General features: G+C 37.2%; 1 protein-coding gene across 1 annotated transcript; it reads left to right on the top strand.

Annotated features, from left to right (window-relative positions):
• Positions 1 to 1625: 1625 nt before the first annotated feature.
• On the top strand, positions 1626 to 21717 carry LOC113059987 (glycogen synthase kinase-3 beta-like). The gene is made up of 10 exons (XM_026228730.1): positions 1626 to 2000; positions 5452 to 5639; positions 7153 to 7236; positions 7368 to 7478; positions 7603 to 7733; positions 8248 to 8452; positions 8532 to 8627; positions 11915 to 12101; positions 19902 to 19979; positions 20101 to 21717. The coding sequence occupies exons 1-10, from the start codon at positions 1826 to 1828 to the stop codon at positions 20166 to 20168; spliced, it is 1323 nt and encodes a 440-aa protein (XP_026084515.1). The 5' UTR covers positions 1626 to 1825; the 3' UTR covers positions 20169 to 21717.
• Positions 21718 to 23459: the final 1742 nt, after the last annotated feature.

Genomic DNA, 23459 nt, shown 5'->3' with positions numbered 1-23459 from the left:
ACACAATGCATGGCTTTTAAAAACATTCTCCTTTCAGAATCAGAATTAGCTTTATTCGCCAGGTGTGTGCAAACACATGAGGAATTTTATTTTTTTTAATGCTCCTGGTACATATAAACATGCATGTATACATACTAATATGACATGAGAACAAAAAAATAATAATACATTTAGCAAGACTTAGCAATAAATAATGTGAAAGAATCTGGAACAGTATATTGATATTTATGTACAGATTTGTGCATTTTTACTCTATATAGAACTGTATAAATAATAATATGCATATGTATTTACATAATACATAAGAAAGCAGTAATTAAAGATGTAGAATGATTTACGGAAATTAATTACAGAACAAAGAATTACAGGACACAGATAATGATTCATATGTTAGCTTTTTAAGCTGGAGATGGCATGGGGGAAAAAACTGATGTTCAGTGCCCAGAGATCTGTAGCATCTGCCTGAGAGGAGAAGTGCAAACAGATTGTGTCTGTGGTGAGAGGGGTCTTTGATGATGTTACCTGCCCGTTTCTTCACTCTGTAGTTGTACAAGTCCTGAAGACTGGGCAGGTGCACACCAATGATCCTTTCTGCAGTCCTAACAATCCATTGGAGTCTTCCTAAATCCGATTTCCTGGCTGACCTAAACCAGACAAGTTATAGAAGAGCACAGAACCAACTCAATAACAGCAGAGTAAAACTGTCATCTGTGCCTGTGGCAGGTTGAACTTCTTCAGCTGATGAAGGAAGTACAACCTCTGCTGGGCCTTTTTCACAATGGAGTCAGTGTGACTGTCCCACTTCAGGTCCTGAGAGTTGGTTTTGCCCAGGAACCTGAATGACTTCACTGCAGCCACAGTGCTGTTCATGATGATGAATGGGGAGAGAGCAGGGGGTTTTCTCTTGAAGTCCACGATCATCTCCACAGTTTTGTGCGTGTTGAGGTCCATGTTGTTGTGACTGCACCAGACCGCCAGCTGCTTAACCTCTTTGTCTGTAAGAAGACTCGTCACCGTCCTGAATGAGGCAGATGACTGTGGTGTCGTCTGCAAACTTCAGGAGCTTGACAAAGGGGTCTTTAGAGGTGCAGTCATTTGAGTAAAAGGGAGAATAGCAGTGGAGAGAGAATGCAGCCCTGAGGAGCTCCGGTGCTGATGGTGTGTGTGTTGGATGTGAGTATTCCCAGCCTCACTAGCTGCTGCCTATCTGTCAGGAAGCTGGTGATCCACTGACAGATGGAAGTGGGTACAGAGAGCTGTGTGAGTTTATTCTGAAGGGTGTCCGGGAAGTCCACAAACAAGATCCTTGCATAACTCCCTGGTTGTCCAGATGTTAGAGGATATAGTGCAATCCCATATTGACTGCATCTGGGCTGAGATCCATATCAGTGTGAAGATGGGTGATAGCTGGACAGCATAGGCTTTGAGGCAGACTAATTAGAAATTGGGTTAATTTCGAGTATTTTATTCTATTTATGGAAATAGCTTTATTGGTATGAAAAAATATATATATATAACTTTTTTTTGGCATTAAAAAAATAAATAAAAGCTGGTCATTTTCTTGCTGCAGGATCTATGCATTTGAAAGCGTTGTTGAACTTCATTACCCAGAGAACAATGCGCATAGAGCGTCACTGTGCGTCAGCTCTAGTTGCCCAGCCACAGAGAAAGAAAGAGGAGGCGCACAGTTTGCTATTGATAGAGTACTTCAGCAATCTTATAATTTTTTTTACGATTATTCTAGTTTAAATTGACAAATCAACTACGCGCCTGGGCCCGTCTATAGGCACAGTTTACCCCCGCTCTGGCACATTTGCAACCCGAAATGAGCGGCAGCGGGCGGCCCAGGACTAGCTCGTTTGCTGAGCCTCCGGGGGTCCCGGGAGCCGCTGCAGCCGCCGCCGGATCAGCCGTCGCCGGTGGAAGCTCTTCAGGAAAGACGGGGGGTGCGCAGGCCTCAGGCGGGAGTTCGTCTGCTTTCGGAAACCTAAAGCTGGGAAGTGAGTATCATTCAATGACATCACACGACAATACCAATAAATGTTATATTAGTATACTAGTAAAAGCCGAAGTGCTGTACCGTGTAGCCTGCGGTTTATTAATTTGTCTCATTATTTTGCCATTATCGCGTTAACCTACTTTAGGCGGCTAACTAGCTAAGCTAACGTGAGCTTGTTTTTGTAGACGGATCAAGGGCTTTGATTGCTCTACATTAGCTCGAAAATCCTTCATAAGAGCACTGGCTAAACGCATCTCTTATGATCGATACCAAGGCATCACATTTTGAACACTTTAAGCCCTTCTTTAGAATATGATTAGTGGTTTGTTAGGTGTTTAGACGTCGCGTTATTGAAGATGTGCTCGTTTGGTAACAAAGCTCAGTTAGCCCACCGGCAACATCTACCAGACTGTATCTTCAATTTTGCGTTTGATTTACATAATTTCACCATGTGCTACCCTGGAAGCATGGAGTCGCATCAGAAATGTCTTTAATAATAATTTTAATATGTAGTTCGACATAGAAAGGACCAAATTGACGTTTGCCTGTCCATATATTTAAAGGAAAAAATATTAGAATCACTGTTATAACATTATTATTATTAACAATTTAATGTTAAACGACCACCATCCGTCTTACTCGCAATCTAACAGATCATCACAAAGAGTTCAAGCACTGCATCCTATGAAGGGAAAATGACAAAATGTAAACTTGTGGTTGGGCTACTCCTGTGAAAACCAGGAGCCTAGAGGCATAAACCTCTTCATTTTTTGATTTTTTGGTGCTCTATAAATGATTCCCAGTGACTGAGGTGCTCGCAGCAGCCTTCACCTACACTGGTGCTGTCTGCTGGATTTCCATGGGAATGATGATGGGTGTTATTACTAGGAATGAGGGGAGATGGAGTGGGTGGATGTCCGACTGTAACCCATGAGAAACCTTGAACCAGTAGTTGCAACATAACCATTGCTGTTTTTGTAATTTCAGCATAGTATTTTGTTAATTACCTCGCTGACATGCTCACTTGCCCAAAAACATGATACATTTTATTCATTAACATTAAGTTTGCATAATGTGTAATTTTTGCACATTTTTATTTGCATATTAATTTCATATTCACACTTTTGCTGGAAGCAGTGATACAATCTTCATTCAGTTCATCACTGAAAGCCACTAAATGGCATAAACATGATCAATGAAGGCATGACAAAGTGACTGAATCCATCTCCCTCATCCAAGAGGATAATAATAAAAATAATAGTCTTTTTAATGACAAGCTTTGGCATTTCAGATGCACGATATCATCATTTGAGTTGCTATATGGTGATTTATTTATTTATTTTTGCTTTGAGAGAATTATTCAGTCACATGACTGGTTGTTAAAAAAAAAAAAAATTGGCCGCCAATCCACACTGTCTCACATACCACTCAAAGCAGCGCTATTCTGGCGAAAAATTCTCAATAGCAGCAACTGTCCATGTCATGCATGACAATAACTGTCTGCTCAGCCTTGATCCGGTAAATAATAGCTTTGCCGTGTAATAAAACAAAGCTTTTGTTTAGGTGAATCTGTCATTCCTTCTCTAAATCTTAACTGACAGCAACTGATGGAAAAACATCACACTAGGGCTCTGTTTGTCTCCAGACATCCCCATTATTCAGGTCTGCTCTTGGCCACAGGTGGAAATGTGGTTAGATTTATTAGACTTCACCCGTGTTCAAACAGTCTTACAGTTGTTTCTGCTATGCCTAGTGATAAGCTCTCCCCGTTGTTCTGTTGTGATTGGACATACATTTAAACACAGGTGTTGGATTGCTATTAACGCCTGTCAAAATGATTGGCAATCAGGCATAGCGTACTGGATAAGAGGGTCAGAGATGAGTTCAAAAAGATCTAACTTCATGTCTTTTGAATATAAAAACCTCTCAGGCATGCAGGAGTAGTTTTGAGGAATATTTCACGCTTTACTCTCTCATGTCGATGCAAACCTGATTGACTCTTCCTTCACTGTCAATGAATGAGGACAGTTGATTACAGGCTTAAAAGCATGCAAAGTACCACAAAATAACCATAAATGGTGCATGCGACTCTTTTTACATCACCACACTCACCAGCTGAAACACTATTACTCATGTTTTTATCAGCTGAAATTACATGGTAGAATTATAATTAATACTGTCAGAGCATCATTTTCCTGTGATTTTTTTTACCATGGAGAGCATGTCTGCAGCATATAATGACTACATGGACGTCCAAAAGCAGCGCGATTTACACTCACATTTATCATGCCAAGATATATATTTTTTTAGTCAAACTGCTGTGTTATCACAGAGGTGTTACATTATTTTACAAGGGAAATTAAATAAATGTTACTTTTTTGTTTTGGATGGAAAAATCAAAATGGATCACTATCCTTTAAAATGCTTGACACTAAAAGTTTGCCACTAATAATGTATATTTAGGTAAGCTTGTTTTAGTGGCTTTATGCACTGGTCCAGTGTTCTTGACAGACGCCAGAGCAAAAGGAATAATACAGAAAAATAGAGAAAATAATTCAGATGAAATTGACTGAAGTGCCATTTTATAACCGCTTCACTTGCTCAACATTCAGTGGTATGATACTGCTTTTGTTATTGAAGCCACTATTTAGAGACCAACCAATTGTAGTACCATGGTAATAAAAGTATTAATTCACTTGATATTACAAAAACAGCTTAGTAGAAAATCTGAAATATTACTATAAACTATGTATTTTTCGATTACTTTTTTTACGTGGTTAGTTCACCCCAAAATGGAAATTTCATTTTACTCTTGATCCTTCAGAATGTTCGTAAAGAGAGGGAAAAAAACAAACATAAAAAAACACATAAACAGATCAGCAAACATAAATAGAAGCTCAACCATACTTGCTCTATTCGCAAGAACAAACGTCATTGGTCCTTGCACCTCAAGCAAGCGTGCTTGAGCTTCCATTACCAAATTTAGCTGTTAACAATGTTAGCTGATCAATGTTTCTAAGTGAATAAAAGCCTAAAATAGATCTGTTCATCATGTAAAGTGATCATGTCTCGGCAGACTTGGATTCTGTTGCAGGATGCACAGAAAGCTCTTAGATTTGATTAAAAATGACCTAAATTTGTGCTCCGGAGATGATCAAATTGGTTTGGAACAACATGAGGAGGAGTAAATGTTGACAGAATTCTAATTTTAGGGGTGAACTAACCCTTTTAAGCATGAATTAAATCATGACCTTAAAGGAAAATTGTCAAATGTTCTATTTGTACTTTTTATCACATTGAGTACGGTACTAAAGTGGTGTTTAATAGGGAACTGCATTTATTCAGGTCACACATGGGAAAATGGACTGCTGTGGTTTAAATCTCTATTTTTGTGAGCAAAAAAGTCCTATTGTTAAAAAAAAAAAGTTAAAACCCTTTTGTTGTGTGTTTAGGGGATAGTGGGAAGGTGACAACGGTAGTAGCCACACCAGGGCAGGGTCCCGACCGTCCTCAGGAGGTCTCGTACACAGACATTAAGGTGATCGGGAATGGCTCGTTTGGAGTGGTGTACCAGGCTCGACTCATCGACAGCCAGGAGATGGTGGCCATAAAGAAGGTGCTTCAGGATAAGAGGTTTAAGGTAAGAGGAGGAAGAATTCCTGCTTGTGTGCAAAGTAATGTCAGTCATAATAAAATACCCCAAAATGCATCAAACCTGTGCATACACAAGACAAAATACTGCCTAAGTCCACCATGAGGTGTTTTTTTTTCTACGGGTCTTTTAAATTAGGAGCTGCTGCAATCACGTTGGGTTTTTATTCGGTTATTTATTTATTTGACATATTGCGATTTGAAGTTTGAACTGATTAACATTTAATATCTCATGTTGCTTTTGCTTCGATATCAAAGCTAAAAGAACAAAAAGTCTTCAGATCATATCGAAACACCCCCTTCATGTTTCTAAACTACAAACTTGCAAGCAATGCCTTAGGACTCTAAATGAAGTTGTTTTGTCCAAGCTCTACTGTCCCGAGGAAATGTTGCGCTCCACATTTTCAGATGACCTGAACCTCTATCATATTGACTCCGAAGTGAACCGTGCTAACAAAAAGGCTAAAAATTGCATTAATGTTGTACCTGGGCTTGAAGATTGACTCTGATCTCTTTTTGATCCACTTTAGTTGTAATAGGGTATCAATCCACTTCTCAGTCAAACTGTTATTTTACTTAAATATTACATTGCAATAATATATCATTTATTATTCATAAAATATACAATTAGTAATGTAGTGTTACTGTAATATATTGCTGTCATGATTTGTGTATTTCTATAGGTAGATGACAGTATTTTTTTATCTCCTCATTCTATTTGCAAAACTTGATTTTCTTGATTTTTTTACATTTGTATAGTAATTTGTAGGAGCCATAAATTACACTAACGTGAGCCTGGAATATTTAGCATTCACAAAACCAATGTTAATGAATTGCACCCCACAGTAAGGCTTTAAATGGCAATATCTCACATCTCAGACTTGAGACGCACATTAATGCCAAATGTAAATGGAAGCACTTGGAGTGTGATAACACTGAATCATGAATGTTTGTAGTGTCTCACAGACGGCTTAAGGCACGACCTTCCACCTTGAAGTGAGATATTTTCGTGGTTCTGCCATGTTAGTTTGCTAAATGGTTATTTTATCCAGTTTGATTGTGTTTATTGTTGTTTATTGCTTTGTCCTAAATTATTGTGCTGAAGGGGACAGACAAAATTAATTTACTTAAAAGTCTAGTTATGAATGACAAGGATAAAAGTAGCGATAAAAGTACTGATTTGTAGCGGGGGTTTTTTTCTAATCCGAAATGTGTCCTCAATTATCTTGGACACAGCGTCCGTCAAAAATAGACTAGGCGCTTATTTTAACGAAGCGGTGCGGAGCATTTATTTGTAGCAGAAGAATCAGGTAATGTTTGAGCTGATCTGTGCATCTTTTGTGCAAGCTATACATTTAATGAAATATATACTATATGCAGCAATAGTTTTAAATAGGCTGCACAGTCAGAGAAACAAACTTTCACAGATGAATGCATTCAATAACGTTTGATCCTCATGCTCTGACTTTACAGTCCTTCACACATCATTTCTTTCTCCACAGAACCGTGAGCTACAGATAATGAGGAAGTTGGACCACTGTAATATTGTCAGGCTACGCTACTTCTTCTACTCCAGCGGAGAAAAGGTTCTTTTTTTTTTCAGACCTTTGAGTTTTTATATCAAAGTTATATTCATTTTTCATCGTGAATAATTTATATTTGATGAAGCTTATCTCTGTTTAACAATCTAATTGGCCTTCTCTCTTTCTCCCATCAGAAAGATGAAGTGTATCTAAATCTGGTGCTTGATTTTGTACCAGAAACTGTGTACAGGGTGGCACGCCACTTCAACAAGTCCAAGACCATTATCCCCGTTATCTATGTCAAAGTAAGTCTTTGTCCAGTCATGACTGCTGCTACTGTGTTCATACGTGCATGCACAATAAACAATAACATCTCTTTCTCTCCTTTTGTCATAACTTCCCCACAATCTGTCTGTCTTTCTTTCTCAGGTGTATATGTATCAGTTATTTCGCAGTCTGGCATATATTCATTCCCAAGGCGTCTGCCATAGAGACATAAAGCCACAGAATCTCCTGGTGGACCCAGACACAGCGGTACTCAAGCTGTGTGACTTTGGCAGGTGTGTGTCCTGACACTTCTCTGCGTGGAATGTATTTAAAACACACCCATGAATAAGATCATCGTTTATCTGAATATAAATGTGCTTTGCACTTTCCCCTCAATAACTAAATGGTAGTGGTAGTCCAAAGGTGTTTGCCAGCCAGAAAGCTTGCTTTTGGCAACTCTGCAAATTAACCTTTTGTTCTAATTTAGTTTGAAATGACGTCACACTAATTCATTCTTTGATAATGCTTGAAGTATTTTGGGGCTTTTACATTACAATCTGCCTAGTAACAGAAAGTTTTGGCCTGTGTGGCAAGCTTGTGTGCATTTGTGCCCTGGGGTGGGAATCTTGCAATTTGATTTAGATTCGAAGAGCCTTGATCTGATTCCAAAATGATGATAATGCAACTCTTTTTCAGCAATGATGTAAGTTTGCCAATTGTATGCCTTCATGTGCAGCCTACTATATCATTTTTACTTGTGCATTTTTGATAACATATTTATTACCCTCTATTTTGTGATCTCCACAGTGCAAAACAGTTAATTCGTGGGGAGCCCAATGTCTCATACATCTGTTCGAGGTATTACCGCGCTCCCGAGCTAATATTCGGAGCCACGGATTACACATCCAACATTGATATCTGGTCAGCTGGCTGTGTATTAGCAGAGCTGCTTCTGGGACAGCCCATATTCCCCGGTGACAGTGGAGTGGACCAGCTAGTGGAGATCATCAAGGTGAGTGGAAGATCAACATCACTGTATTTATAAGAGTATGCATAGACACAGGTCTTGATTCTCTTTGCACTCTCTGCAGGTTTTGGGGACCCCAACAAGAGAACAGATCCGAGAGATGAACCCCAACTACACAGAGTTCAAATTCCCACAAATCAAAGCACACCCTTGGACAAAGGTAAAACACCTGTTGCTACGTTTTTTGCTATAATAATTCTGTTATCTCACAGAAATAAACATTTTACGACTTTATAGAAGGGTAAACTAGTGATGCACCGAAATAAGTTAGATTTTTGCTTTGGTAACTAATAATGATGTGTTTAAATTTGAGTGGTACTGGTATGCCTCTGCAAGACTTGTTTTTAATACAGAACCAATTCTAAGGAACATTAATGCCTCTGTGTTAAAAGAACAATTTCTTTATATGAAATTCGAATGTTATGGCCATTAGACTGTACAGAAATTGAAATCTACAGGTAATGCTAGTAAACACTAAATACATTTAGTCATGCAATGCTCATGTTGCTAACATAACAGTTTGAGGGCAAAGAATAAATAACATTTGATAGGGGTGCTCCGATCACGATCGGCCGATCATTAATGCGCATCTCGTCAGTAAAGCCGGTTCTCTAATCAGCCGTTAATTCCATCAGGTGCGTGATTTCACATAGAGCAGCTGTTACTACACAGAGCCGTTGTTAACTGAGAAGATGCGCCAATAAACGCTGAAAATTAACGTGATTTGCGCATCTTCTCTATTAACAACGGCTCTGTGTAGTAACAGCTGCTCTATGTGAAATCACGCACCTGATGGAATTAACCGCTGATTAGAAAACCGGCTTTACTGACGAGATGCGCATAACGATCGGCCGATCGTGATCGGAGCACCCCTAACATTTGAACTGTTTGAAGTGATATGTGCGACGCAAATGTTAGATTTAATCAACATTGGTAGTGCAATTTATTGTAATTCCTTCTGTTTCTCACTTGGTCAGAACAAAAGTGGCAGACATGTTACTTGTTCGGATGACATTTTCAGGTGAAAATTAATTAATTAATTAATTGGTTTATACTTCCAAGACACAAAACCTGTGCTTCTGAAGTGCGGTGAATATCCACACCGGTGCGGTGACTGACAGCCACACATACACTTCAAAACGTTAGACAATTAATACAAATTAAATCGCAAAGGCAGTAAATCGCGATTAGGCTGAAGCTGCGATTGTCATGCATGTCTTTCAGTGAAGCATGGCTCTATGATCAGCAGTAAATCTCCTTCCAAAGGCAAGAAGGCGCTCTCGTGCTGAAAATCCAAATATGCCCTGATGCTGCAGCTGAATAAACTGATTTAACTGCTTTCATCGATTCAGTGTGACTAATAAACACACAACTATGGCAATATATGGTTTATCGGAGTTCATATTATTATAATTTTCATCATAATAAAGTATATCTATAATGAAATGCTAATCGACATAGCCTTAATCATTGCGTAGAAAACAATGAAATATTGTGTGCCTTGATTATTGTTGAAGAAGCCACATCATCTCACAGAAGGATTTATTTTAAAGACTTGACTGAGGTTGATTGACGTGAAGTGAATTAGGAGTTAAAACATGTTATTAAATGTAGTATATTTACGTGCTCTCTGATGGAGCAGCAGTTACTACGCAACAGCTGTCATTATCGTGAAAAATTTTGCATAGCTTGTCAGAGAACTACGGCTCTATGTAGTAAATGCTGCTCCACCTGAAATCCGGTGATTGAGATTTACTGCTAATCACTAGGGCTGTGTTCAAAATATCGATACGATGATGTATCGTCACAGAGATTTGACAATACGAATATCGATACAGCTGACCTTGTATCGATATTGTGGCACGTGCACAGCAGTGGACAGTGCTTAATTTGAATACAATAACACCATTTAAAACTGAGTAGAAAAGTGCAAGGTTTCTAAAAAAACAATGAACAGAGCTTAATATATAGGCTACAACGAGGTTTAATCTGGCAGCAAAGGAACAAAACTGGGGTTGCCTTATATAAAGAGATGTTATCCCCGAAACATTGCACAATACGGAAATATCTGTTAAGTGTGTTACTTATCTTTGTCAACCTGGCAACCCTGTGCACACGCTCTCTTTCCACTATAAACACGCTTGCTTTCTGAAAACACCTGTTAGCTTGCAATTTAGCAATCTCCACTTCAATATGCTATTCTCCGAACATTGTAATTCATCAAGTGTTTATTTACACGAGAGAGAGAAAGAGAGGAGAGAGGCTGTGCACATGAGAATTACCTCAGTTTTGTTGCATTTCTCTATTAAAGCTGTGGCTTTAATTCCTTTAGGAACTGATGTTACCAGCTCCTTGTTGCGAAAGATAATGTTGCTCTTGAGTGATTAAGCTATTTATAGTTTATAAAAATATGCGGGGCAGTGCTAAAAAGTTTGTTCCTGAATGTCTGATTGCACGCAAAGTGTGATCTGTGTGAGTGACTGAGCGTGTGTGTGTGTGGGTAAGATACAGAAGACAGTGTATAAGTTTAGAACTCATCTTTTCATTTTATTTTTAAATGGTAGAGAGTGCATTCATTTGTGCAATGATAACCTACCATCAATGTTTAGATGTTTTATATATATATATATATATATATATATATATATATATATATATATATATATATATTAATTAATATGAGTACATTACAATATAAATTTATTAGAATGAGTAAATTGTTATTCATGGCCTTAAAAACAAATTGCAAACAATCAGAATTTGGTACCTGAGGGGAGTGCCCAGTGTAAACATTAAACATATGCCATAACCTATATTGTACTGCGGTACAGTTATGGAGGCCTTTCATATTGCAGAGGTCAACTGCTTATAGTTAGCACTGGCCCTGAAGTATGCAGTGTTTCATAAACGGGTGTTTTACAAAATTTACTGTTGAGGTAAGATTCAGTGCAGTCCTGTATCGTGATACGTAACGTATCGTGACTTTGCTGGTGATACACAGCCCTACTAATCACAGAACTAGCTTTACTCACTAAATGTGCATGACAATCGCGATTAATCATGTTCGATTAATCGTGCAGCACTAATCCGTGCTCAGGAGCCATGAAGATGCACAATTCATGTAAAGATAATTAATTCTGAAAATTACTGCAGTTGCACTTTTCAAACAGCGATGGAGACAGAGGCAAAACTTACATACTGCGGCTTTAATAATGAACACTTCAAATAAAAACGGTTATAAGTAAAAATGTATGTTACACATTATGCAGTTTAGTGAAGTTTTGTGAACTGAAAACATCAGATCAGCGCTGATTTAATGCCACTGTTTCAGTCAATGATTTTGGCACTCGGAAACTGTTTAGGCTGAAAATTATTTTTTAAACTGGTCTTTCATTTTTCAAATTGTCAGATGTTATATTTCCCTGTGATTCTGTGCGTTTGTGTTAGGTGTTTAAGCCGAGGACCCCTCCTGAAGCCATCTCATTGTGTTCTCGTCTGTTGGAGTACACACCGGTGACGCGGCTCTCTCCGCTGGAGGCCTGTGCACATGCCTTCTTTGACGAGCTGCGCCAGCCCAATGCCCGTCTGCCTAATGGCCGAGAACTTCCCCAACTCTTCAACTTCAGCCCTGTGGGTGAGTCCAACTGAAAGAACTGCCACTTCTATTCAGATTCGGTCTTGTCAGAGGCTCACGCGCTCTCTTTCTATATATTTGTCTTTTTATCTCATACACACTAGAAAATCTCTTGTAATTTAGTGTGTTGAGGTGGTACTTGTATCTAAAGAGCAAATTTTGTGTAATGCCTATACAGTAGTTTCCCCAGATTGTATCTTGAGTGTCTGATCTGAGATGTTCTTTATAGAAAGCAATATAAAAAGCATTGACAAGACAAATCTGCATGACCAGCCCAAGAAACATTTCTTGGTCATGTGGATTGTTCAGAAGTGATTATTCTAAGCAACTAAAATAGCAGCACAAACAGTATGGGAATACAGTGGTTACATGCAACAACAAAAGCATTTTGTTCCTAATTGAGGCTATCGAGGTTCCTAAAAAAAAAAGGTCAGGCATTGCTTATTTTAGCCTTGCAGCTTGGCCTTCTATATATATATATATATATATATATATATATATATATATATATATATATATATATATATATATATATATATATATATAGTAAAAAAATGTTTTACCTTTAGTTAGTGTACCATTCATTACTGTAAAGCTTTTTTCCAGTTGTGAACATGTCTTTAACTTAACTGCACATTGTCAGTAATTATACTGATTTAATTCTTATGTGCCTAAAAGTAAATACAGCACACCAGTGGTTTTCAGTTCATCAAAAGTGACCTTCTGCTCAGTGAAGAAGTATGTTAGATTGTAGCTTGTGTAATTGAAACTGATTTCTAAGTCATTAATTCACGATTTGAACATCATAGCAGATTACACTTTTCATTCTTGCACACCAACAGAAATATCCTGATGAGATCTGATTAGATTATATTGATTACTGCATATAAACTAAAATAAAGCTTTTTTGATCAATTAGAATTGTGAATTAATTACCATATACATTACCATTACCCTTGTTTTGGGTCAGTATTTTTACATTTTTTTGTAAAGAAATGAAAATGTATTCAATAATGATGCATTTTAATGATCAAAAGTGACAGTAATGACTTGCGTGTAAAAAAAAAAAAAAAAAAAAAGTATATATATATATATATATATTAGGGGTGTAACGGTTCACAAAATTCACGGTTCGGTTCGGTTCAATACACTGATGTCACGGTTCGGTTCGGTACGGTTCGGTACGTTTTAGATACAGCAAAAAGAAAAAATTGGCAGATAAATTTCCTTGATTTTTAAAAAAATTTTTATTTATTAAAACTAACAAAGTATGTGTTTTTTTTACATTGAACAATGATGGAGCTATTCTTTACCCATCTTCTATGGTGTTTTCTTAGCAGCATACTGTATAAAACAAAAATAGCTCCTTATAAATTTTTTTTTTAAAAATTAAATGTAATATTGTTGTAGTGGTTATGAACAAATACAAAGATGTAACTCTTTTTATATGGAACTCTATAACTCTTTATATTTAGTGTGTTTTTACTCAATTGGTTCTCTATTTGGGCTTATGTTTTTTGGAACAAAGCAGGAATTACGGTCTGTCTGAAATGGGCTCGTGAAGGAATATTGTAATGGGGCTCAATTACATTAAGCATGTTCTTAAAACCTGCGTTTTCCACTACAGAGTAAGGTCTCATATCCGCGGCTATAACGTAAATGCACCATTCGCTGCGGTGATGTCCGTATACGGAGCCCGGGACGTCACCTGTAGGAGAAAAAAAAAGCAATCCGTGGCGACGGTTTTGCAATCCGTCCCCTCAGTTTATAAACCGTACTCACGAATTCATAAACTGTTCACTCGATTTAACAAATCGTGCCCACGGATTAACAAACCGTGCCCACGAATTTCCAATCCGTGCACTTAGATTTTGTAAACCGTACCCTCGGTTTTTGAATCCGTACCCACGAATTCATAATCCGTGCGCACGCTTTCGCAATCCGTTCCCTCGGATTTGTAAACCGTACTCACGGATTCATGCAGCAAACTCCTACGTGTTAACATACAGTTTTATTGAATATTATTATGTGGAATAGGTTTACAGCAAAGTGTCTTAAGTGATTCTCTATCAAGTGTAGTACGAGGTGGAATACAAAGATTTAATAAGAAAGATGCGCATTAAAATCTTGTTCAATTGCTGATAATCTATAATAGCACTTGATTATTATTGTGCAATAAACCTGGCATTGTGACTGACTCTGGAGTAATTTTTTCCTCTTTTGTAAGTTATTTTGGATAAAAGATTCTTATGCATAACCTGTTTAATAATATATAATAATGATACAAATAAAAATAAAGTTATTTTTAATAATTTTAATTTGTAGGCTAAATAAATGAGTACAAGACAGTAAAAATATTTGTCATAAAATAATTTGTGAATTGCTTTATTTTTAAATAACCTTTGGACAGTTTTGGAAATGCTTGTGTACAATTCTTTCTTAACATGAAGACTTATTTTTGTGATTTTATTATACTAAGCTCCACCCACCTCACCCCACCTGCCGGAGTTAGATGCATGTTTCACTGTTAAGTGTAAAATGCGTGTCAGTTTTCAAATCCGAGGGAACGGATTGCGAAAGCGTGCGCACGGATTATGAATTCGTGGGTACGGATTCAAAAACCGAGGGTACGGTTTATCTAAACGCACGGTTTGTTAATCCTGGGTACGATTTGTTAAACCGAGTGAACAGTTTATTAATTCATGAGCACGGTTTATAAACTGAGGGGACGGATTGCAAAACCGTCGCCACGGATTGATGTTTTTTCTCTCCTACAGGTGACGTGCGGGGCTCGTAGTACCGAGCCTTCAGCGTGTACTGAGTGAGCGAGCGCCTGACTAAGTAGCCTAACATAAACATATAAGTTGGTGTTTTTTTTTCTTCGGGGGTGTCAGGGGCATTGCCTGTTACGTCGTTTGGGTAATTGGGCTACCTTGTTGAACGCATAACATTATATTTCACACACCTTTTTTATTTTCCAAATTTAATTAATTAGTCCAACGAACCGTTCGGTACATAATGCGTACCGCGTACCGAACCGAAAGCCTCGTACCGAACGGTTCAATACGAATACGCGTATCGTTACACCCCTAATATATATATATATATATTTCAAATGGATGCTGTTCTTTTTAACTGTCTATTTATCAAAGAAGCCTAAAAAATTTTTTTTAGCAAAACTGTTTTCAACAATGATAATTAGAAATGTTTTGTCATCACCAAATCAGCGTGATCGTATTGGAATGATTTCTGGAGGGTCATGTGACCCTCATATGGCTTGAGCAATGGTTGCTGACAATTCAGTGTTGCATCACAGGAATGAATTTATATATATATATATATGTATGTGTATATGTGTATATATATATGTATGTGTATGTGTGTGTATATATGTATGTGTATGTATGTGTGTATATATATATATACACAAACACACACGCATATATACATATATATATATATATATATATATATATATACACACACATACATATTTACACATACATATTTACACACACACACATACATATATATATATATATATATATATATATATATATATATATATATATATATATATATATATATATATACACACATACATATTTACACATACATATTTACACACATATATATATATATATATATATACACACACACACATACATATTTACACATACATATATATATATATGTGTGTGTTACATATTTACACATACATATATATATATATATATATATATATATATATATATATATATATATATATGTATGTGTGTGTGTGTGTGTGTATATTAGGGGTGTAACGATACGCGTATTCGTATTGAACCGTTCGGTACAAGGCTTTCGGCTCGGTACGCGGTACGCATTATATACCAAACGGTTCGTTGGACTAATTAATTCTATTTGTAAAATAAATTTTAAAAAATTTAATATAATGATATGTTCAACTAGGTAGCCCAAAAACCCAAACGACATAACAGGCAACGCCCCTGACACCCCCGAAGAAGAAAAAAAACACCAGCTTATATGTTTATGTTAGGCTACTCAGTCAGACGCTCGCTCACTCAGTACACGCTGAAGGCTCGTTGCAAAATGGCCAATGCGTTTAACAGACCAGGAATAGAAGATCCTCCAATAACCAACAGGTTTGGTGTTTGGGTGCACTTTACCAATCGATCGGGGCATCCAAACAAGCACGGAAATCAAAATGGACTAGTACTGTACTGTGTCGGAATTTCCTGAGCAGTACGATACAATTAACAGGCCTGCACGTTATTAGATAGAAGAACTGTTATAAATAGAACGTATGCACGGGCAGTTTTGAAAACTCCACCTACTTTGCTCTTGGCATAGTGCAGCGCAAATTGCGTTGTATCTGAAGGGCACCGCTGAGCCCAGGGTCCAGCGCCGCGCGTACCACGTCCTGTGTGAAAGACCCTTTAGTAATTTTGAAACGATCCTTCAGCGCGTACTGAGTGAGCGAGCGCCTTATTCTGTAGTGGAAAACGCAGGTTTTAAGAACATGCTTAATGTAATTAGCCACGTTACAATATTCCTTCATGAGCCCATTTCAGCCAGACCGTAATTCCTGCTTTGTTCCAAAAAACACAAGCCCTATAGAGAACCAATTGAGTAAAAACACACTCAATATAAAGTAGGGATGTCAACGATTAATCGATGATCGATTAATTGTCGATAAGAGATGCAATCGATTAAGGCTGTCGATGGTCGGTTAACCGATTCAATGTTGGGCTGCGTGCGGCTCATGCGCACTCAACACGTGCGAGCGGCTGTGAGTGACGGTGACGATATATAAAAGCATCATCATTCATTCACAATGTACAAATTAAGCTTTTAATGTGATTTAAACTTTAAAGTACATTAAAATAGAAACAACATAAAAGTTCTTCAACATTAAATGCAATAGAAATGTAGTTACTAATCATTTCATCAGATAACTGTTTTATATCGTGCGCTTTGCAGGGCTGCGGGACACAGTGACAGGACAGGTAGTCTATTCATTCCTACAACTTGTTCATTCATTCCTACGAATTATTAATGTGGCAATTGTCCATGTTTCATTAATTTTGTTCCCTAAATAACCCATGATTTAAGTGAAATAAGGGAACAAATTAATAAATCGAACGAATTCTTAATTCATGAAATCTTTAATTTCCCTTTCCATGTTTACCACAGTAAGAGATGCGAAAACAGTTATTAAAAGCGAAAGATAATAAAATAAACCTGGGAAATTAGAGGGTTAGACTATGAAGATTTAGGAAAAGAAACAATGCCTAAATATACTGAATTTGTGCAAATTCGTGACCAACCGGCAAACCAGAACAAAGCCGCGTAAATGAAGACTATGGGGTCCAAAAGCATGGGTCCTAACATTTTCCAGTTAACCTATTATTCCTCTAATAAACAAATCTTTTATACCACACTTGTCATAATCAGATCTTATAATTTCTAAATAAATAATTGCTGGATTCAAAACAGCGATTAATAGGCGCTGTGACCGACACATTCCTGGAGCATTCACTGCTGTCACTAAACGGTGACGCCGAGCATCGTTCACAAGTTTCTGCATGGACCTGACTAGGGCACAGGTTCTAAGCCCTGGGACAAAATGGGATGCTTTAAGGAAAATGTATAGCCTACTAAGTAATAGGCCCAACATAAAAATAACAATTTGTTTTCATGTTTTTTTTTTTTTTTTTTTTTTTTTAAATAGGCTATGCGAAATATATCCGACTTAAATAATTAAGATTAACGGATTTAAAACAGAAGTGTGGGCGCTCCATAAGTTCACAAAAAAAAAAAAAAAAAAGGATGACAACGCATTCTGTTTGTTTGCTTTATTTTACAAGAGCACAAATCTTCTGTTTGTATTGTGAGTGTGCACAAATGAAAGTAAACACTTTTGCGGAAAATATATATATTTTTTTAATTTCTCAGCTGTTTCGATCGCGCCAGAGCCTGCTGCACACGTATATTCCAGCGATTCAAACTTACATCGCAGTCTGTTCATTATCAAAATAAAATAGTCAACTAAACATTAAAAGGTTACACTGGTCAGTTTAAATAGACCGTAGTATACCGGTCTACTCTGCTGTTATGCCAAGGACGTTTTTGCTCATATGAAGAGGATCATCTTTTCCGTCTATATGCGAATGCGTGTTAAGTACAAGCCTAGTTTACATTATAAATAATAGTTTAACATTCAAATACATTGCGAATATGGAAACATTTCGATTTGTGCCGAATGAGACATGAGCAATAACCTCCAAATAAATCTAGCCAAAGCCGCGCTCGCTCATCCTCGTCTGCACGCATGCACTGTCACGATCTAATGCGCTGTATGCCGGATTTTTAAAAATCTGACATTTTCTAGGACAGAATCCAGCAGGATCAAATTAATGTGAGCAACTGTGTTTTGGTGCAGCAGCGCCGATGTAGTTCACTTAATGTGCAGCGCAGTCACACGCGCTCCACATTTCGGATAATTTTATTTTAAATACAATAATGTCAGTTGAAAACATTGCAATTGTGCTTTAAAATGCAACAACGAGCACCACAAAACCATTTAAAGAGGCGCGTTCAGCGTTCTCCGTGCGGGATTGGAAACTGTCAACAAAGTAAAATGACCTCAAAAGTATGGCGCGCTCTCTTCATTTTATCAAATGATCATAATCGCATCTATTCATTTTATAATCCTGCTACTAGCATTTTATTCAGACTAAAACCTCTTTAATTCAAGTGAGAAAGCGTTTTGTGTGTGTGTGTGTGTGTGTGTGTGTGGCTTTTACACATCCTGTCATACCGCTGACTGGGTGCCTGCAATAGACGCATTTTGCAGTATTATGGTTAACGATTAATCGATTAATTGATCGTTAATTTAAACGACGATCGATCATGGAAATAATCGAAATTTGACATCCCTAATATAAAGAGTTATAGAGTTCCATATAAAAAGTTACATCTTTGTATTTGTTCATAACTACTACAACAATATAACATTTTCTTTTTTTTTTAAGGAGCTGTTTTTGTTTTATACAGTATGCTGCTAAGAAAACACCATAGAAGATGGGTAAAGAATAGCTCCATCATTGTTCAATGTAAAAAAAAAAAAAAAAAACATACGTTGTTAGTTTTAATATTTTTTTCTAAATCAAGGAAATGTATCTGCCAATTTTTTTTCTTTTTGCTGTATCTAAAACATACCGAAACTTACCGAACCGAGACACCAGTGAATCGTATCGAACTGAACCGTGAATTTTGTGAACCGTTACACCCCTAGTGTATATGTCTATATATATATTTTAGTAGACACATATAACTGGTACTATAAACTTGCTATTCAATGAGCTGAAGTGCACTCAGTGTATTATACTTCTAGTGCCTATTGGAACAATGTACTGCACACTTACACCGATGGCAGAGTTTGAAATTAAATACAGAAAAGTGAACTTAAGTAAAATGCCAGCACCATCTATGTTGATTGATTCTGTAATTTGCCAGCTAAAAAAACAGTGTCTTTTAAAAGCCAGTTGTTCCCCTATCCTTTTTTTTTTGGAGGTCTGGAGCTCTGCAAATAGTGGGTAAATTGGTACGTTTTGTAATTCAACTTTGCTTTTTCTTGAGCTTGTCAAAACCTGTGCATCATATGTTGGCTTTTAGGAAACTCAGAAGGTATTAATTTTGCTGCTTGTAATTCGAGAAAGTAAAAAGCTATTTAGGGTTTTGACACATTTAGATAGTGATGGCTAACTTTGTCGTCTTTGATCCCCCCCACAGAGCTGTCTATCCAACCACAGTTGAACTCCATTCTCATTCCTCCCCATGCTCGCTCGCAGACGACACCTGCCTCACACGGTACTGATCGCCCATACATACCAATGCCTTTGCTTTAGCCTTTCTGTCAATCCGTATGAATTTGTGAATCCACATGGCCTGCAGTATTTTTAACTCCATGTTATGTTTGTGTGTCTTGCAGAGGGCAGCGGTTCAGACGGTCCAGTCCAGTCTAGCTCCGCACCGGGACCCCTGAGCAACAACACCTAATTGTTACCTTGGCATTACTGCGACTTTGTCAGCCCTCTCTCCTCATCCCTTCTTTCTCATTCCTCTCTCCTTCCCAAAAGCAGCTCCAAACAGTCTCTCTCACAAACACGCTCTTGTCATCTCGTGTTATGTGTGGTCATGTTCTCCCATGATGGAAGAAGTGTGTGATGCCCAGATTAATTACATCAATCATCACAGGAGGAGATAATGAGGGTGATTTTTTTTTAATATGATGACTGTCATATTTAGGTTTAAAGTCTGTGAAGGGCCGCTTAGGGCACACGTGGCCCCTAGTGGCAGGAAGAGCACCGCACAGTTACTGCTCTCTGCCTCTGGTGCCACCCATTTGACCTTTAAACAATGATATGAGATGTCAAGCTCATTTAAATGTCATTTTGTTCTTAACGTAATACATTTTAGCTTTCTTTAGGAGTTCTTGTGCAGAAGCAAGGACTGCGATGTGTTTTATGAAGCAGCGAGCGTGAGATGTCACTGTTTGTGCGTCGAGATGTGCTTTTTCTCCTAACGGAGATGAAAATGGGTGTCTTAAAATGTGCGAATGTCAATTTTAAGTGATCACTGCACACTCTTGTGTTTTAATTTCTTTTACGGAGAATATTTAGATATTTGGAGAAGTTGAGGCAGGGTTTATCTGGGTCTTTTGTACGTTTCATTATAAAAACGTGCTCACTATTGTTTGTTTTTGTGCATGCACACACATAACTGGTAGGTCAGTCCCATCAATAGCTGTGTTAGCGGTTTTAATTGATTACAGTTATGTATTACAGAGTGTACGCCGTGTGTGTGTGTTTATATACATCGGCATTGCCATTTAAATGTGGATTTAGTGGATGCACATCCAAAAGACACATTGATACATGAGCCCACACACACACACCTTGAACACTTAGCAAATGAGACTGGAGCTGTTTGTCTTTCCCTTCTTCCATCCTTCCTATTTCCTCCTCTCTCATTGCTAATATGTAAATGCCATGATCCTTTTATTTTGTTATTGTTATTCTGTTGTCCTTGTAATTAGATCTCTCGATCTCTTTCTCTCTCTCTCGCCCCTCCCTCTTTCCATCCTCCTATCCCATCAAAACACAACTGTATATAACATTTCATCCAACCTCATCCTGCATCCGGGGAGAAAGACGAAACTGAACAAAATTGAGTTTTTACCTGATCTCTCTGTCTCTTACTCTCTCTCTCTCTCGTCGTCCGCCCGCTCACCCTCCTGCCTGCCCGCCCTTCCCCCTCCTCATCAGTGTTAATTCTGATCCTTTTATTTATTGTATTGCTGTCTGATTCTGGTTTTAACAATCTGATGGGGGAGGGGTTTGTGTGTGCGATGATGTCATTTGGTGTAATGTTCATATCTCAACTCTGGAATATCGTCTGACGGAATGTTCTGGAGAGGGCAGGTGCACACTACCACACACAGGCTGCTCGGCCCATCAGTCAAAAGATGAACGGTTAAAGGGAGAGAGAGGGAGAGATAAACTGTTTTTGTTTGTTGGTATAAATAATAAACTCAATATTAAAGTTAGAAAATGTCTCCGTGGGTTAAATTGTATATTTACCAGTTGGATTATACAATTGTTTATGCATTAATTATTATTATTTATTTTTTTTATTAAGGGCCAAAAAAAGTATTTAAAATGGCACATGAAATGGATTAATGAATTGTGGAGGTTTAGGATTTAATGGAAAGATATTCAAAAGGACTGAAAACACTGATGGTGCCAAATGTAAGCTGCCATTCAAAACTGAAAATAGGTTTGAAAGAAATGCTTCTGAATATTAGGTATGAAATACTACATTGCATAACATTCTGACTAAAAATAAAAATTTTAGGTGTTGTTTTTTTTTTCAAATGGGAGAGAATAACTAAAATGCTGTCAAGGGCAGATTAGGGTTGGAGACACCCAGTGTTTTCGATCATGAGTGGGGGGGTCCTCATTGATTCCGAATCTGAACGTCTTTCAAAATTCAGTTGCTTTATTTTCCTCTCAACTCATAGCTTCAGGTGAAGGTCACAATTTTGAGATTCCTTCTTGCATTTGCATTCCCTGACATTTAAAGAATAGTGCCACCTGATGTTTGATTCTGAGTAGACTTTCAATTCAGTACAGCTATGTGTTTAAACTGATCAGGAGGTTTAGGAAGTATCTGTTGTCCTCTCTTCACACACTGACGAGGTAATAGCGTTTGTAAATGATCTCAGAATATAGGGTGGAGATGAGATTAAATCATGAAAAAAAATGTTACTGTTGTTTGTGTTGGTTTGACCTCAAGATCATTATTTTCAGTCTAATCACACTGCATTGATTTTTATTCAGGTCCACAGATGAAGATGTTACATTTATCTTTTCGAAAAGGTGTAACGCTACTGTCTTTTGTCCATCGCTTTCACGTTATTAATGAATTAACTTTTTTAGCAATATAGTGTGCCGTCATTAGAATTGTATGACAAACAATAGGCCTACCCCTTGTGGCCACTATTTCATTCATTCTAGAAGTAAAATAACCATACGTTTGATTACTCTGTAAGCCACTGAGCCGTCATACAATGAATACTAATAGGGTGTTTACATCTGTAATCTCATCCCTCATTACCTAGAAATTCCTTTGTCTAAAAGAATTGCAAAGCACCTTAACTTTTAGACTTAGAGACAGGTGATGAAAATGTTTTGTTTATTTATCAGAGATTTTGATCTGCTGTACATGTGAACTAAATGGATTATGTAAGGCTGCTATATGGCATATTAATGAAATGTACACTTTTCACTTGATATTTGACCAAAGGACTAATATTTTCCATCTAATATAGTCCTACATATGTGATTGTCCTCCAATTAATAAGTTATTTATTTAACTTTAAAAAACTTCTGTAAGTGGCTATAAACTTTTAATTGTATAAATGTAAAAGGGTACATCATGATTATTACATATATATATATATATATATACATACATTATAAACACACACACACACACATAGGCCTATATATATATATATATATATATATATATATATATAAACTAAATAATAAGCTGGGCCTATTAATACGTCTTTCTTGATTTTTTTTATTGCACAAGAACAGTAACAACATTCACATATAGAGGCTCACAGTGTTTTCAATTATTATCAATTACATTCATAATACCATAAAAGGAACAGAAAAAAAACGGGATTACTGGGTAAATTCCATTCAATCTGATCATATAACGAATTCCTAGAAGGTTTGCATTTAGGTAGTAATCTGGTTCTACATTATTTTCTTATAT

This window comes from Carassius auratus, chromosome 41, assembly GCF_003368295.1.
Source record: "Carassius auratus strain Wakin chromosome 41, ASM336829v1, whole genome shotgun sequence".
In the NCBI taxonomy this organism is placed as follows: Eukaryota; Metazoa; Chordata; class Actinopteri; order Cypriniformes; family Cyprinidae; genus Carassius; species Carassius auratus.
Note: the sequence above shows the minus strand (reverse complement) of the source record. Positions and strands in the feature narration are given on the sequence as shown.